Here is an 18,139-nt window from a genome sequence, read left to right on the forward strand (position 1 = left end):
TAATATATTACTATAATAGATTAATAGTATACTATATTAATAGTACATTAATAGTATACTATATTAATAATATATTATTACAGTATATTAATAGTATACTATATTAATAATATATTATTATAGTAGATTAATAGTATACTATATTAATAATATATTATAATAGTATATCAATAGTATACTATACTAATAATATATTACTATAGTATATTATATTAGTAATATATTAGTATAATAATATATAGTATTCTATATTAATAATATATTACTATAATAGATTAATAGTATACTATATTAATAGTACATTAATAGTATACTATATTAATAATATATTATTACGGTATATATACTGTATAGAATATTACAGTATATGTATACACATATTATAGTATATTGTCAATAATAATGCTAATTAATTAATACCTAATGCAAATCACTATATATTAATAATTAATGTGGGCTAACAATGTATAGTCATTGTTCATTAATCACATCTGTAATTATAATAATACGTATATATAATTGTACACATATAATTGTACACATATTTAAAGAGCAATTTCAAATGACGTGGATATAATGAACGTTTCCACATGAATTTTATTACAGCATCGCTGTAAATTGTTCAACGTTTAATAAGCTGTCGATTTTTATGGAAAATTTTCAGATAGAGAAAATTTAATTAATTTGTTTAATTAGCACAGACTTTGTATTTAAGTAATTGCATATAACGTGCGTAATATACTACAAATATTATAATTATAATAAATATAATATAATAAATACAAATAATATATATAACTTAATAAATTGCATGTTAATAACTACGACAATTATTTGTGTTATTTGTACAATTGTGCTGCTGATTCTACGAGCGTTAATGTATAATAAATCGACGCGAAAGTGAAATCGATCGTATCGAATTTTTTCGAAATTCCTCTCTCACAAATTTTGTAACTATCGATACGTATTTAGAAGTAGAAAGCATTCGAGAAAGTATGGTTTATCACGTAGTGTGAATCATCACGTTATCGAGATGAGCCGTGCTTCCTTTTCGAGTCGAATTTCTTTCAAATTTGAAGGAAAAAAAGTATAGTAAAGCTTAACGCTTTAAAGCAAGCAAAATGGTCAAAATGACCAATATTATAATTTATATATAATTATATACATATATAATTTATATATAATTAAAATATTTATATACAATTTATATATAATTAAAATATTTATATACAATTTATATATAATTAAAATATTTATATACAATTTATATATAATTAAAATATTTATATACAATTTATATATAATTAAAATATTTATATACAATTTATATATAATTAAAATATTTATATACAATTTATATATAATTAAAATATTTATATACAATTTATATATAATTGAAATATTTATATACAATCTATATATAATTGAAATATTTATATACAATTTATATATAATTAAAATATATATATATATAATTTATATATAATTAAAATATTTATATATAATTTAAAATGTTATATAATTTATAATTTTCTCTAAAAATGTACTTATGACACGTCGAGCGATATTTAGTAAAATATATACAATATATAAAATATATACAAATATATAAAATATATACAAATGATAGCTCGTAGCTTCTTTATTGTTATTACAAATTTTTTTTCTATTTCTCGCGCTTCGTATTTCTCCGCTGCAAATTTTATACTCTCTGGTCGTTTGGTACTGAGCCAGGATGAAAAATGGCCAATAGACAATAGAAACTCGAAACGTTGCGTTTGCCACGACGCCACGATTCGATTTGCAATTCAACGATCGTTACACATAATCACGATAGGCCTAGTGTTGCAACAGTAAGTAGGCCGTTGTGTTGTGTAGCGGTCGGTGTCAGCCAACTCTTTACCGTAACATCACTCGGTGACGTTGTCGAAAACGATTCCCCGAATACAGGACATCGCGTTCACCGCGAGAACGTGACACGCGCCACGTAATTTTTATTTTAAATTTACTATCGAGGCACACTTTATATTTCCAAACCATTGGTTACCTTATTGGCTGTTCTCGAATAGCATTATCTTGGCTAAATAATCTAATATCAACTATCTCTGATTCTGAGCTGACACACCGAAATTCGAAACGAAATTAAATTAACCTTTTTATTCTTTTTGTGTGAAGATACGAAAATATATCAGGGGAAAATGGTTGGCGGGACGAAACGCTTAACTTTGGATTGTAATAGGAAAAGAACAAAAAGTGAAAAGACATGGAAGATCATGATGGAAGTATTATATATAGTATTAGTATAGAAATAGATGTATGTATATTTTCTATTATATTACTATAGTATAGATAATACAATATATTACTATATTAAGTTATAATACTATAATATAATATTATAAGTAATAAGTATATTTAGTAAGTTATAATATTATAAGTAATAAAGTATATTTAGTAAGTTATAATATTATAAGTAATAAGTAATTAGTAAGTTATAAGTAATATTGTGTAGTATTATTACTTATTATTATTACATAGTAAGATTATATTATAGTATTGTTAATATACTATATTAAGTAATAATACTATATTAGTAACTTAATATACTTACTATATTACTTCATGTAGTAATACTACTTAGTAATTACTACATAGTAATATTAGATTATAGTATTATTACATAATATAGTATAATATTACTATATGTACAATAATAAGTAATAATACTACACAATATTACTACATGAAGTAATATAGTAAGTATATTAAGTTACTAATATAGTATATTACTATAGTATAATATAGTATATTACTGTAGTTATATAGTTATATAGATAATATAGTATAAATTATAGACTATATGATATAATATTAAATATTTAATTTTAAATGTTTATCTTGTGTCATATTATTATACTATAGATAATATAGTATAGATTATAGATTATATAATATAATATTAAATATTTAATTTCAGATATATATCTTATATTACTACAGTATATTACTGTAGTTATATTACTATAGTATAGATTATAGATTATATAATATTAAATATTTAGTTTTAGATATATGTCTTATATTATATTACTATAGATTATATAATATAATATTACTATAGTACAAATTATATGATATAATATTAAATATTTAGTTTTAGATATATATATATCTTATATTATATTACTATAATGTAGTATAACATAGTATAAATTACGTAATATAATATTAAATATTTAGTTGTAGATATATATCTTACATTATATATCTATAAGAAAATAAAGTACTTTGTAGAAAATAAGTATCTGCCCACCAAACGAAATAACATTTTTACTGCAACATGTTTCTTCTTCTTTGGAAACACTTTTCACAAATATATTTCTTACTGAAAATATTTTCTTCAGTAAGATAGGATTTAATATCTAACAACACCTTTGGGAAACTTTCTCTCGTTCGCTAGCGAGACTCTAAACAGAAATTTAATTACATTTTTTCTTCCATTAAAACGTTAAAATCATTATTAGAGCTAACCACGCGACAAACACACACACACACACACACACACGACGTACGAAAATGACGAGATAAAATATAGAACGCGGAGAACGTAATCCGGAGGGGGTTTCACTAAATTCCACGGTGGAGTTCCATTTCGATGGGGCGAGCCGGACGATGAAGGACAGAGAAGAAAGATGAACGCGAGGAGGAGAGATCGAGAGAGAAGGAGGAGAAAGAGAGAGGCGGAGGACCGTTATGCGGCACGTTCGGCTCCGAAAGGTTCGGTAACCTGTTCTTCTTCTTCCTCTCTGTTGTATGTTACTCCGCTATCCCGATCTCGATAAATCCACCATGTTAAAAAGCAGTGTCAAGAGCACGCTCGTACTCAGTGTCACACTGTCCTTCAACCGGCAGCCACATATTTATGTAAATGTAAACTGTTCGCGAAACTGTGAAGTTCCCGATGGGAGGGTATCGACTCGACGTCTTTTGGTGACATACTTTCCACCTTTTTAAGGCGGAACTCTAAGTTTGGCGACAAAATCGACGACCCCTTGGAAGCATCGATCCCTTTCAGAATAATTTTCGTCGGTTTTTGCGGAATATTATATTTTTGGAACGTGTGCTGCGCATTTCCCGCGAGTCGGCGACTCGCGAAAAGAAAAAAAAGCATCGCATTTTGAGAAAACTCGGGGGCTTGTTTTTTAAATGACTCCGTTCTTAAGTTCGGTGTCGCAGTGGGGGTCATTGGGAGCGTTGTTCGGCGACAAAGTAATTTCGAATCGCTGGAAACAAGAATTTTGAACGAAACGAAAAAAGGATCGCCGAAGGATTTAACCACTCGCGCAACTGGCAACCGACTGCGGACCATAACGAGCGACCAAAAACCACCGTGAAACAACAATTCGTCGCCCTCTGTTTGAACTCGTCGGCATGATAATAGAAATCACTGGAAATAGAAATGATCGAGAAGTAATAAATTTATTATTTGCTTCGCCTATTTTATTTGACTTAAGACTGAGACAATATTATATTACAATTTTGCGACGAAAAATATTCTCGACGTGCGTGACACCACGCCATTCCAGCGCAAGAGGTCAAACGAATTATGTTTCTACAGTTGAAAGAGTATCTCTACGACTACGAACATTGGCGGCGAGATTTCGATGTACGAAGAAATATTTCTGATTAAACTTTCGCAAGTGAAATTTGTTTCGTTCACTAATACAGTCGGTTCGATCGATCACGATTAAAGTTTCAGCGACCTATTTACAAACTGTGTTAGTTTTACGTTGGACGATTCTTGTGAAACGAAGATTCGAACGAACACAGTATGAAATCGTGTGACCACCAGACAGTCGAAGCAACGAGATCACAATCATATCCGGGGATTCTAGATGCATGACGGTTATTTAGACGAGAAGAAGATTCTAGACTGCACGGTGTATTCAGCGTTGTTGGAAAAGTAGGTGAGCAACTGCTGCTTTCCTTTTCAAACGCGCTCGAATCTCTGTTCGAGTGCAGAATTCGTTCGTCCTTGCTGAAATTTCGAGATTCATTATTACACTACGAAATTTCGTATACATTTTAATACTGTTATTGAAAGGAATGAAATAATAATTTCGTTAGCTATTAAACAGTAGTCTGTATTGTTATTATATTACGAAATATTAATATACGTGAGTAAAACGAAGTCGTCACTTCAACAGTTCTGACATTTTATTTTAATACGAATTCGAATAAGTTCAATTAAAATTACGATTGAATATAACGAAGAAATGTATAAATAATTCATGAATTGATAGTAAGTACAGATATATTAAGAAATATAAAAGTAAATATATATATATATATATATATATATATATATATATAAAATGTATAAAAAATATAATTATAATATAAATTATATAATATTATATAATTATAATATAAAGTATATAATATTATATAATAAATAATATAATTATAATATAATATTATATAATTTATAAATTTATATAAATTATAAATATAATACATATAAACATAAAAAATATAACAAATTAAAAATACAAAATAATAAATACAATACATATGATATATAATAAATTTTATGTTTATATATAATATATAATAAATTTTGTTTGTATATAATAAATATAATACATATAAACATAAAAAAATATAACAAATATATAATATATAATAAATTTCATGTTTACATATAATAAACACAACACATATAAACATAAAAAATAGAACAAATTAAAAATACAAAAGTATAGCAAAGAAAAATACAAGAAAACACAAATGGAAAAATCGAGAAATCATAAATACGACAGAAACGTAAAAATAATACGAATGTAATACAACAGACACGTGTGTATTAAATTAAAGTAAAATTGAAATTAAAATTAATTCTAATGTACGTATAAATACGAACACACACGCACAAAAGTAAATTAATAAAAAAATGTAATGTAAATTGAAAATCAAAAAGTAACACAAAATTAAGAATACGAGCACAGTGGCCCGATCTGAAACGAAGAGACGCTTCTTCGAATAAACTTTTCGCCCCTCAAAAATTGAAAAAGAAAAAATTTTTCTCTTTCTGATTTAGCTCGTGTAGCTCGTAGGCATTTCCCATCGAAATCTCGATCTCGTCCCCGCGGAATGTTTCGACAATAAGGGGAGGGGCTGATGGCGTAAGCACGTGACCACACATACTGACCGCGATAACAGAGAAATTACTTAACAGCTGAAAGTTTCACGTGTCATTGATATTCTTCTCGTACGCGTGCTCGAACCACGTGTAAGCGCCCCGAGCTGTCTTGGACTTTTCTTCGACCGATTTCTACGCGGCTGCTTCGATTTGACAGTGTCGAGGAACTTGTCGACTAAGCCGGTCATCCCCGTGAATGACCGTGAGTCGCCGACTTCATAGCAATCGTCGCGTCGATGTAACATAATATATAATAAGGATTCTGTGAGAAAATAGGGATAGACACCGGCTTGCAAAGGTTCGATTTTTCATTTCATGTTGAATTAAATAGTGAGCTGTTGAGCGCAATTGATGAGTGAGTTATTCGGATTTTCTTAAAGTCGCTATTTTATGGCGAGGAGGTGGATCTCTGTGCAAATTAATACATTTCCGGAAATACGAACGAAGGGAAATTAATTATGGAGAGTTATATTGAATTTGTTAAATTATATTATATTGAATTTAATTTTAAATTATATAAATATAATAAGTATATATATATATATTATATATTAATAACTAATAATATAATAATTTATTTATAAATTATATATTATATTATATATCATTACATTATATTTAATTTAATACTATATTTATATTATATTTATATAATTATAATTTTATGTTAAAAATTGAGAAGTGTAAGAAATATTCAAAAAAATCAAGTGCTTTCCTAATCATTTTCAATGGAAAATGAGATGAATTTCTTCGAGTCTTTTCAATCACTCATATAAAACTACAGAGTGCAGCTTCTTTCGAATTAAATCGAAATTTATCAATGGGAAGGTGATAAAAGTGTAATGTGAATGTAAAATTATGTATCAAAAAGAGAATTCTTAATACACAATTTTATAATTTTAATTATAAAATAATAGCAATTTTACAATTTTAATTATAAAATAATAGCAATTTTACAATTTTAATTATAAAATAATAGCAATTTTACAATTTTAGTTATAAAATAATAGCAATTTTACAATTTTAATTATAAAATAATAATTCTACACCTTTATAAAATAATAATTCTATACCTTTATAAAATAATAATTTGTAAATAAATTTTACAACTTTATAAAACAATAATAATTCTATAATTTTAATTATAAAATAATAATAGTCTTGTAATTTTCATCATAAAATAATAACAATTCTACAACTTTAATTATAAAATAATAATGATTTTTAATACACAAAGTGAATCTCTGTTTAAATTCGATTTCCTCAATCGTGCTCATGAAAAGCACAGGCGAAGGTTCTGTGTTGGAGGCTGTTGAATACAAAAATGAACGAACGTCTGCTACTGATGAATTTTAGCTTTGACACAGCATTGTTAAATACACTGGATGTTGCAGACGATCGACCAGAGAACATCGGAGAAATAGAAAATGGGCATTGAAAGCGTCGTAGCGGGAGGCTTGACCTCGGCATCGAGCGGACTTTCATGGTTCTTCCCGGTTCTCGCAGCGGCCCTCGTCTACTTCCAGTACGAAGTGTTGGACAACGAGGCACCACCGATTAACATACCGTCCGAAGTGCTGTTACCCTCTTACGACTTCATTGTTGTTGGATCTGGTTCAGCAGGTGCGTCTCATTTTTACGAATTAATCATAAAACGGGCAACAATTTCGTGTTATTTTAATCATAGAGAATGTATAATTAGAATTATATTATTTCAATTATAGGATATAGAATTGCATTCTATATAAAATATATATTTAGAATTATATTACTTCAATTATAGAATATATATTACATATATATTATATATATCTAATTATTATATATCAGATAGATACATATATATAGAATATATATTTTATATATATATATTAGAATTATAGAATATAGAATATATAATTAGAATTATATTATTTCAATTATAGGATATAGAATTATATTCTATATAGAATATATATTAGAATTATATTACTTCAATTATAGAATATAGAATTATATTCTATATAGAATATATATTACATATATTATATGCATCTAATTATTATATATTAGATGTATATATACATAGAATATATATCTAATTATTATATATTAGATATACATCAGATATACAGAATATATATTATATATATATTAGAATTATAGAATATAGAATATATAATTAGAATTATATTATTCCAATCATAGGATATACAATTATATTCTATATAGAATATATATTAGAATTATATTATTTCAATTATAGAATATAGAATTATATTTTATATAGAATATATATAAGGATTATATTCTATATAGAATTATAGACTATAGAATACATAATTAGAATTATATTATTTCAATTATAGAGAATATATAATTTACTATTTCTTAAATTATATCTGTTTGGTACATACTACTCATCATGGATCAAAATCATATTTTTTACATAAAACAAAATTTATACATTGCTATTATAAAAACGTATTATAAAAAAGTATTATAAAAACAATATTGTAGTTAAGTATTACAAAAGCAATTATAACACGAAGTTTAACGTGCTTAAATGAATAATTAACTTACTCATTGACACGTGCTTAAATGAATAATTAACTTACTCATTGACAATGTATCAATTAATGTTTCTAACTTCTGAGGATTATCTCCTACTTATAAAAAGTTGAACTTCCAAGGCGAAGCTTCGCTTCCTTCCACTATAAATTTTCCACTTTATGCACCGCGATGTCTGTTCGATATTCCTCCACTTCCTGTGGTAAAATCTCGCAATTTCACAAATGGACAAGTCTTATTTGCAGACTGGTCTACAAACTGAGTCGTTGTATTTGAGAAACATGCTCGTTATATTTGTTTTGAGAACTATACTTCGCAAGCTTAACAGCACTCACTTCCTTAAGTACATTTCAATCCTGCTTCCTATCCAATTTCAGACGAAGTAACTTCGAGAAAGTTACATTTATAATTGATACTTTCCTTCAACGACGTATCAATATCTTTTCTTCCATTTTCGTTTTATTTAGCGAACGCACTGGCTCGCGAAAGTGTTTCAAACTGATCACAGAAAAGTTCTACTTGTGTTGCTTGAAATTTTAGGTAAATTTCACGAGTTCACTAGTAAACGGTGAACTCAATCAATTATATACGTTTGAGTTTTATATTTATTTGTATTTATTTATTAAATTAATAAATAATAAATAGAAATTAATAAATTTAATATTATTACATATATTATGTATATTATAATTATATTATATTATATTTAATATTATTACATATATTATATATATTATAAATATATTATATTATATTTAATATTATTAATATTATTAAATATATATTTAATATTATTATATATATTATATATATTATAATATACATAACTATTTTAAACATACAACGTACAGAGTTCCTGCAATTAATCTTCCAAGATCACTAGAAATTTCCTTAACATTACCCCTAACTGGTATCCTTGAATCTTGAACCTTTTAATTTTTCCTCGAGTGACTTAATTTTGGAAATTTCAATTCAATCGAATTCCACAGAATGCACATAAAATGGAACAAATATAACATTCAACTTAATTATATTTCCCAAAATACGGAGATTCATGCAGTCTATTCATCACCAACCCAATTCTATCACGCAGAATATAAAATACAAAGCAAAATTAAACATTGAAAATTTTCACCAATCTAATATCTGTAATTGTAAACATGTATTGTTTGATTATGTGTAATCAATCATTGCGTCCGTTACGACTTTTCAATGGTGAAATTCTATTTATTAGTATTTGTTCAGTTAATTTTTTTCTTATCAAATTTTTACCATAGGCGCCGTGGTAGCGAGTCGCCTGTCTGAGATTGAAAACTGGAACGTGCTTCTGCTGGAAGCTGGTGGCGACGAAACGGAAATCTCTGACGTTCCTCTACTTGCTGGTTATCTGCAGCTCAGCCAGCTCGATTGGCAGTACAAGACAGAACCCGACGGACATGCCTGTTTAGGTAACTAAGAATAAACTATTTCTTCGATAGCCATTATTTATTACTAATATTATTTTACAATTATAATTTTCTATAACCGTATATACATCTATTATAATTATAATCACAGTGATAACTTGTATGAATTACACAATAATTGGCATGATTCGTTACTTTATGATTATGTATAATATAAAATATAACAATTTAAATAATATAATATAAATAAATAATTTATATAATTCATTACTATAATTTTATATAATTTAACATTTCATATAATTTATTATTGCAATTTTATACAATAATTTATATGATTTATTTCTACAATTTTATATAACAATTTGTATAATTTATTATCACAATTTTATTTAATGTAATATATTATTACATTTTATATTTTATAACTTACATTTTAAATTTTATTTCAAGCTGCATATATGTACGTGCATACATATGTATAATTTAGTCTATGTTGTGATCTATGCAAAAATTACTGAGTACTTAATAAACGATGTTTCTTACTCGCACAATTTGACTCATTTTACACTTTTCTCTTGTAGTGTCCTCACTGTTGTTGTACTGCAGTGTACTGCACTGAAACTGAACTGAAACTATACTGGAACTATAACTGAAACTATAACTGAAACTGTAACTGAAACTATAACTGAAACTGTAACTGAAACTGTAACTGAAACTATAACTGAAACTATAACTGAACCTATAACAAACTGTAACTGGAACTATAACTGAAACTATAACAAATTGTAACTGAAACTGTAACTGAAACTATAACAAACTGTAACTGTAACTGAACCTATAACAAACTGTAATTGAAACTATAACAAACTGTAACTGAAACTGTAACTGAAACTATACTGGAACTATAACTGAAACTATAACTGAAACTATAACTGAAACTATAACTGAAACTATAACTGAAACTATAACTGAAACTATAACTGAAACTGTAACTGAAACTGTAACTGAAACTATAACTGAAACTATAACTGAAACTATAACAAACTGTAACTGTAACTGAAACTATAACTGAACCTACAAACAGTAACTGAAACTGTAACTGAAACTATAACTGAAACTATACTGGAACTATAACTGAAACTATAACAAACTGTAACTGAAACGATAACTGAAACTATACTGGAACTATAACTGAAACTATAACTGAACCTATAAAAAACTGTGACTGAAACAATAACAAACTGTAACTTTAACTGTAACTGAAACTATAACTGATACTATAACTGAAACTATACTGGAACTATAACTGAAACTATAACTGAAACTATAACTGAAATTATATCTGAAAATATAACTGAAACCATACTGGAACTATAACTGAAACTATACTGGAACTATAACTGAAACTATAACTGAACCTATAACAAACTGTAACTGAAACTATAACAAACTGTAACAAACTATAACAAACTATAACAAACTGTAACTGTAACTATAACAGACTGTAACAGTAATTGAAACTATAACTGAAACTATAACAAACTGTAACTATAACTATAACTGAAACTGTAACTGAAACTATAACTGAAACTATAACTGAAACTATAACTGAAACTATAACTGAAATTATAACTGAACCTATAACAAACTGTAACTAAAACTATAACAAACTGTAACTGAAACTATAAGAAACTATAACTGAAACTATAACTAAAACAACACTGAAACAATACCGAAACAACACTTAAACAACATTGAAGCAAAACTGAACTGCCTGACCAGCGTCTATTTCACCCATACTTATATTCCGTGTCATTTAACCTAACTAGTGGTTTCGACTGTCCGTAATTAGACATCTGGCGGCGTTCTGCTCAATTACTCGTAGTTTCCTCGACTCCTCCTTTACTCACACTCCAATTCCACTTTCCAGCAATGAACGAAGGCCGCTGCAACTGGCCACGTGGGAAAGTGATCGGCGGCAGCAGCGTGCTCAACTACATGCTCTACCTCCGCGGCAACAAGAAGGACTACGATGCTTGGGAGCAGCTAGGCAACCCCGGCTGGTCGTACCAAGACATCCTGCCCTACTTCAAAAAATCCGAGGACAACCAAAACCCTTACCTAGCACGAACGCCCTATCATTCCACCGGTGGCTACCTCACCGTTCAAGAGGCACCGTGGCACACTCCATTGGCCGCGGCGTTCGTTCAAGCTGGCCAGGAGATGGGCTACGAGAACAGAGACATCAACGGAGAGCAGCAAACCGGTTTCATGATCGCTCAGGGCACCATCAGACGCGGCAGTCGTTGCTCCACGGCGAAGGCGTTCCTCAGGCCTGCCAGGCTGCGCAAGAACCTGCACGTGGCCATGCACGCGCACGTCACCAAGATCCTGATCGACCCAAAGTCGAAGAGAACGTACGGAGTGGAGTTCGTCAGGGATTCGAAGGTGATCCGGATCCGGGCGAGGAAGGAGGTGATCGTCTCGAGTGGAGCGATCAACAGCCCCCAGCTGTTGATGCTGTCCGGAATCGGACCTAGGGAGCACTTGCTGGGACACGGGATACCGGTGATCCAGGACCTGAGAGTTGGCCAGAATCTGCAGGACCACGTCGGCCTGGGTGGCCTGACGTTCATGGTGAACAGAAAGGTGTCGATGGTGGAGAAGAGGCTGCACAGCGTTCACGCGGTGATGCAGTACGCGATCTTCGGCGACGGGCCGTTGACAGTTTTGGGCGGCGTCGAGGGGCTTGGCTTCGTCAACACCAAGTACGTGAACGCCTCGGACGACTTCCCGGACATCGAGCTGCACTTTATATCCGGCTCGACCAACTCGGACGGCGGCAGGCACATCAGGAAGATCCACGGGCTGTCGAAGAGGTTCTACGACGCGGTGTTCAGGCCGATCAACGACAAGGACGTGTGGAGCGTGATACCGATGCTCCTCCGGCCGAGGAGCAAAGGCGTGATCAAGCTACGCAGCAACAACCCGTTCGATCATCCGCTGATCTATCCGAACTACTTCGAGCAGCCGGAGGACATAGCAACGCTGGTCGAAGGGGTGAAAATAGCGATCGCTATGAGCAGAACCAGGTCGTTCAGGCGATTCGGCAGCGAGCTGAACTCGAAGCAGTTCCCCGGTTGCAAGCACTTAACGATGTACAGCGATCCTTACTGGGAGTGCATGATCAGGCATTATTCGGCGACTATTTATCATCCGGTGGGCACATGCAAGATGGGCCCCTACTGGGACCCAGAGGCAGTGGTCGATCCTCAGCTGAGAGTCTACGGGATCGGTGGACTTCGAGTGGTCGATGCGTCTATCATGCCAAATTTAGTCAGCGGTAACACGAACGCGCCGGTTATTATGATCGGTGAGAAGGCTTCGGACATGATCAAGGAGTTCTGGCTGAAGAGGAGAGGCCGGGGATGAGCGTTAACTGTTCTTGAAGTGATAATTGTTGATCGATACGGATTAGATACGATTGTTTACGATTTTTTCTTTTTTTTTAATGCTTGTGTATGTGAGGATTCGAGCCTGTTGGTGAAAATATTGATACAATAGAGCTTTACCGACGATTAAAATATAATATTTGTGGCAATTAAAATAAAATACAGAGAGGAGGAAAATGTAATATATTATTCGAAGGGATTATGTAATTTACAAAATATAAAATATAATTATATAATTATTATATAATTTATAATTATATAAAATATAATATATTTGAGATTATAATATTATAGAAATTATATATAATTATATATATATAATACGATAAAGAACACAAACTTCTGTATTTCATTAATCACTCGAATATCTAAAAATACATTGTTATGAATATATAAAATTTCCATAGAAAATTATAAATTAGTAGTTCTAATATTAAACGTTAAATGTTAGTATTTATTTTTTGAAAATTATATATATATATATATATATATATATATATAATACGATAAATAATACAAACTTGTGTATTTCATTAAAAATCACTCGAATATCTAAAAATACGTTGGTACAAATATATAAAATTTCCATAGAAAATTATAAATTGGTCACTTTGACCACTTTATAGGTAGCTCTAATATTAAACGTTAAATATTAGTATTTACTTTTTGAAAATTATATATATATATAATATGATAAAGAATACAAACTTGTGTATTTCATTAAAAATCACTCGAATATCTAAAAATACGTTGGTACAAATATATAAAATTTCCATAGAAAATTATAAATTGGTCACTTTGACCACTTTATAGGTAGCTCTAATATTAAACGTTAAATGTTAGTATTTACTTTTTAAAAATATTAGATGTATGTGTGTATGTATATATATAATACTATAATGTATATATACATAATTATATATATTGTATATATATACATATACATATATAAATAAATATACATATATAATATATAACTATATATAATGTGTGTGTATATATATATATATATATATATATATATACATAATTCGTCTACAATGAATGAAGGAACGCATGGTGCGACTAAAAACGCTATAAGTATCTATTTTTCGCTGTAAAACGAAATTTAAAATTATTCTTTTACATTTGAAATATATAATGTTTTAAATTTGAAGTTACTTTTTACAATAATTCTCACAAAAAATTGAAAACACAATACGTAACATTCAATTAACACTCGAAGGAATATCGGATATTGTAAATTTAATTCTGCTCGAATATTTGCACGTTCCATTAACGTTGGAATCACAACGAAAAAAAAGATGCTCTTCATGATAATAAGTACAATGTAAATTCAAAGTACGCGGTGTTCTACATGTTATATGCATGTCGTATATAACTTTCTGATAAAAATTTCACCTGTGTGATACACAGTAATGGCATTATCGATTATGCGAACCCTATATATGTAATTTTCACGAACATGTCGGAATATTGTGTCGTGTTTTTAGTAAGCGAACGTTAGGATAAGGAATGAACCAAAATCTCGTACTGTGAGATTTCGATTTTGTGCTTTCAACTATTTCTCCGTAAGTAGCGTAATTCACACTTCTCGTGGAATACACTCTTCTCCATTATAAAATTTCGCAGCATAGTGAAGCACTACGTTAAGCTGTTCGTTTACTTAAACAAACGGAAGCAAAAAATTGGATTTGCTCCAGCAAAAATTCTTTTTTCTTTTTTCATCTCCAGAAAACAAAGCGTGATTTATTAATTTAGTTAATAATTAACGCGATATCGTAGAAAGTCGAAGGAATTCTTTACAAATTTTATTAACACACTGACGCGAAGGATGGTGTCAAACGAAAATAAAAACAAATTTGTTGAAATGATCATATCCTCGTATTTAAAATTCAATTTAAAAAGGCGTTTATTACTGCGACTATTTCTGTTAATTCGGTGAATGGATTTTTTTTTGCGAGACGACGTCTGAAAGCAGCCTGCGAGGATGATGTACGCGCGCCAATGGGTTGACTTTAAAGCCGCGATTAGATTAAGCGCGTAGCATAAGCGTGGGTGAAAAATTCGTTTTTTGAGGGCGCTCGCTTCGTATTTTGCGACAGGGAAGGAAAATAGAAATTTTCCGTTGAACGTTCGCGAGATAATTGCAGCCAGCTGCACTGGTTACTAAACTAATTTTGAAAATCCGTGAAAATTGAATTCTGCAACATTTCGATTTAGAAAAAAATTGAAATGTGAAGGCTGAAAGTCGTAAATATACATGGATAAAATTTACGAACTTTTTTCATAGATAATTACTAAGTAAAAAAACTTCCAATTTTTTTCCATTATATTTAATATTTATATTTATTTTAATTAATTAATATTCATTTCTCATTATAATTAATATATATATATATATATTCATTTTTCATTATATATATATATATTAATTAAAATAAATATAAATATAAATATTATATTATAATATTATAAATATTATATTTAATTAATATTAAAATATAATATTTATAATGTTATAAATATATTTAATTAATATTAAAATATAATATTTATAATGTTATAAATATATTTAATTAATATTAAAATATAACATTTATAATATAAATATATTTAATTAATATTATAATATAATATTATTAATTTATAATATTATAATTAATTAAAATAAATATAAATATTAAATATATGAAAAAAAATTCGCGAATTCTATTTGTTACTAGATTACACAGCACGCTATAAGCAATTTTGAGTAAATTTATACTCAGACTTATACTCAAAATCAATGTATTTCGTTTCCTCGTCAAATATTTTCTTCCATCAGAAGTTTACAAAAAAAAGTTTTGAAGAAAAAGTGATGCTCCCAAAACGAATTACAACCCAACTCCGTTAACGGTGGTATGAAGTTACACCAAATTTTTCGAATAGTATATACATATATGTGTACAACAATTAAGACGCTAAAGTAATGACAAGACTGTAGATTTTTATGTAAAGACTTTTATGCATAGAATTTTAGGTAAAAATTTTTGTGTACGCAATAAATTTTTAAATAATTAAATGTCGTAAATTATTAATAATATTAAGACATATAACAATTGTATGTATAATAGAATATAATATACATATTATATACATATTATATATATATAATGCAGAGATTGTTCCTGATTTCCCATTCGCAAAATACATTCTGATCACACAAATCTAGAGAATTATAAAAAATCTGTCGTTCTATTTAGTTAAAATAACGCTTCCCTTCATCGAAATAATCCTTGTTTCGCGTACAAGATATTAAGAAAAGCATAATCGTACTGATGAAGAAATAAAATGACGGAGAACAAAATAAAATGACGGACAGCGAAATGAAGTGATGAAAAATAATCAAATTTCTTTAATGTTTCTTACACACGCTTGAATGTTTACAATTATGAAGGAAAAAATATACTTGCTTGGTACACGATATTTCGTATACGATCATTTTCGAAAGAACGAACGTCCGAGTGGCAAGTGAGGTAAACAGATTGTTGGAAAATTTTTTTAAATACTCCGAAGATGATAAACATCGATAATAAAGATCAACATCATAATTGATACACTCTCTATTTTCCATTGTAAGTTATTTACACATCGAGAAAAAAGAAGACTAGTGGATAACATCATGGATGACGATAAAAAGGAGATGGAGATGTGATTACGTAAACATAGTGGCAAAAATCAAGGATACGTTGCACCTCCAGTATACATTATATCAACATGTAAGTTATATCAATCGTTCCACGTGTCGTTCACGAGTATCGTGTTCACCAGTTTTTAATGAAAAAATTAAGCGTTTTTACGAAGATCTTAACGTGCGAAAATGATTTATTACACACGTTCCTGCCGGGATGCTTTTGTGACAGCTCACGTGTCAACATTTAAGGAGTTAGGGTAGTTTGAAATCATCAAAAAATCGATTTTCTTCTCTTCTCTCTTTTTTTTTTTTTTTTTTTTTTTTGTCTTACACAGTAGTTTGAAGTCTTAGAAACAAGACAGAAAATGTCCTGGCCATTAAAACGACTTATTTTGGAGTATAATGATAAATTCGCGGAATACACAGAATAATTGAATCGCTGTTTACAACTTTAAGCAGCATTATAAAGTGTAAATCGTGTGATTCGAATATTACTATTGGTGAATCGAATATCAAGGGACTTGGATTCAATTTAGTTGTGAATTGTAAGAACTGTGAGCCGCGGATGTATATAAGTAAAAAAAAGTAAGTGAAGGATACATATGAAAATTGACGTTCTGAAACTTTAAACGCGTTTTTCTCGAAACTAGGTTTTTAAGAAACGGTGTGCAAGATATCTCGGAATCTAACCAACCGATTACTGTAAAACTTGGTGCGTAACTTTAGCGTAACATTTACTAGGGATTGACGATCGAACATTTTTCAATTTTCAACAATTTCGAAAAATATAAACAAAGAACGTAGAAATTTTTGGCACAAATTCGACACACCGGAAACAGATAGCTGTCGT

The 18,139-nt window shown here is 29.3% G+C and overlaps 2 protein-coding genes across 4 annotated transcripts in view; one reads left to right on the forward strand and one right to left on the reverse strand.

The window, feature by feature from the left end:
• The window catches only part of LOC122530102 (flotillin-2), an 80,455-nt gene that overhangs the window by 11,175 nt on the left and 51,141 nt on the right, over positions 1 to 18,139 (reverse strand). The window lies entirely within an intron of this gene.
• On the forward strand, positions 3,785 to 13,780 carry LOC122530098 (glucose dehydrogenase [FAD, quinone]). Of its 3 annotated transcripts, none has more exons than XM_043656761.1 (4): positions 3,785 to 4,967; positions 7,597 to 7,825; positions 10,030 to 10,200; positions 12,092 to 13,780. In XM_043656761.1, exons 2-4 carry the CDS (start codon positions 7,630 to 7,632, stop codon positions 13,591 to 13,593), a joined length of 1,869 nt encoding a protein of 622 aa, XP_043512696.1. In that variant the 5' UTR covers positions 3,785 to 4,967; positions 7,597 to 7,629; the 3' UTR covers positions 13,594 to 13,780. The 3 variants fall into 3 exon arrangements, with proteins under 3 accessions (XP_043512696.1, XP_043512697.1, XP_043512699.1); XM_043656762.1 differs by having other exon boundaries at positions 3,785 to 4,963; XM_043656764.1 differs by lacking the exon at positions 3,785 to 4,967 and adding an exon at positions 6,199 to 6,500.

Source organism: Frieseomelitta varia, unplaced genomic scaffold (assembly GCF_011392965.1).
Source record: "Frieseomelitta varia isolate USP_RPSP 00005682 unplaced genomic scaffold, Fvar_1.2 scaffold_326, whole genome shotgun sequence".
NCBI lineage: Eukaryota > Metazoa > Arthropoda > Insecta > Hymenoptera > Apidae > Frieseomelitta > Frieseomelitta varia.

Bases quoted from the DNA above. Each gene is read 5' to 3' on its own strand.
- LOC122530098 (XM_043656761.1), top strand. From the start codon at position 7,630: ATGGGCATTGAAAGCGTCGTAGCGGGAGGCTTGACCTCGGCATCGAGC. The intron at 7,826-10,029 runs GTGCGTCTCATT...TTTTTACCATAG, and splicing joins TGTTGGATCTGGTTCAGCAG to GCGCCGTGGTAGCGAGTCGC. The intron at 10,201-12,091 runs GTAACTAAGAAT...TCCACTTTCCAG, and splicing joins CGACGGACATGCCTGTTTAG to CAATGAACGAAGGCCGCTGC.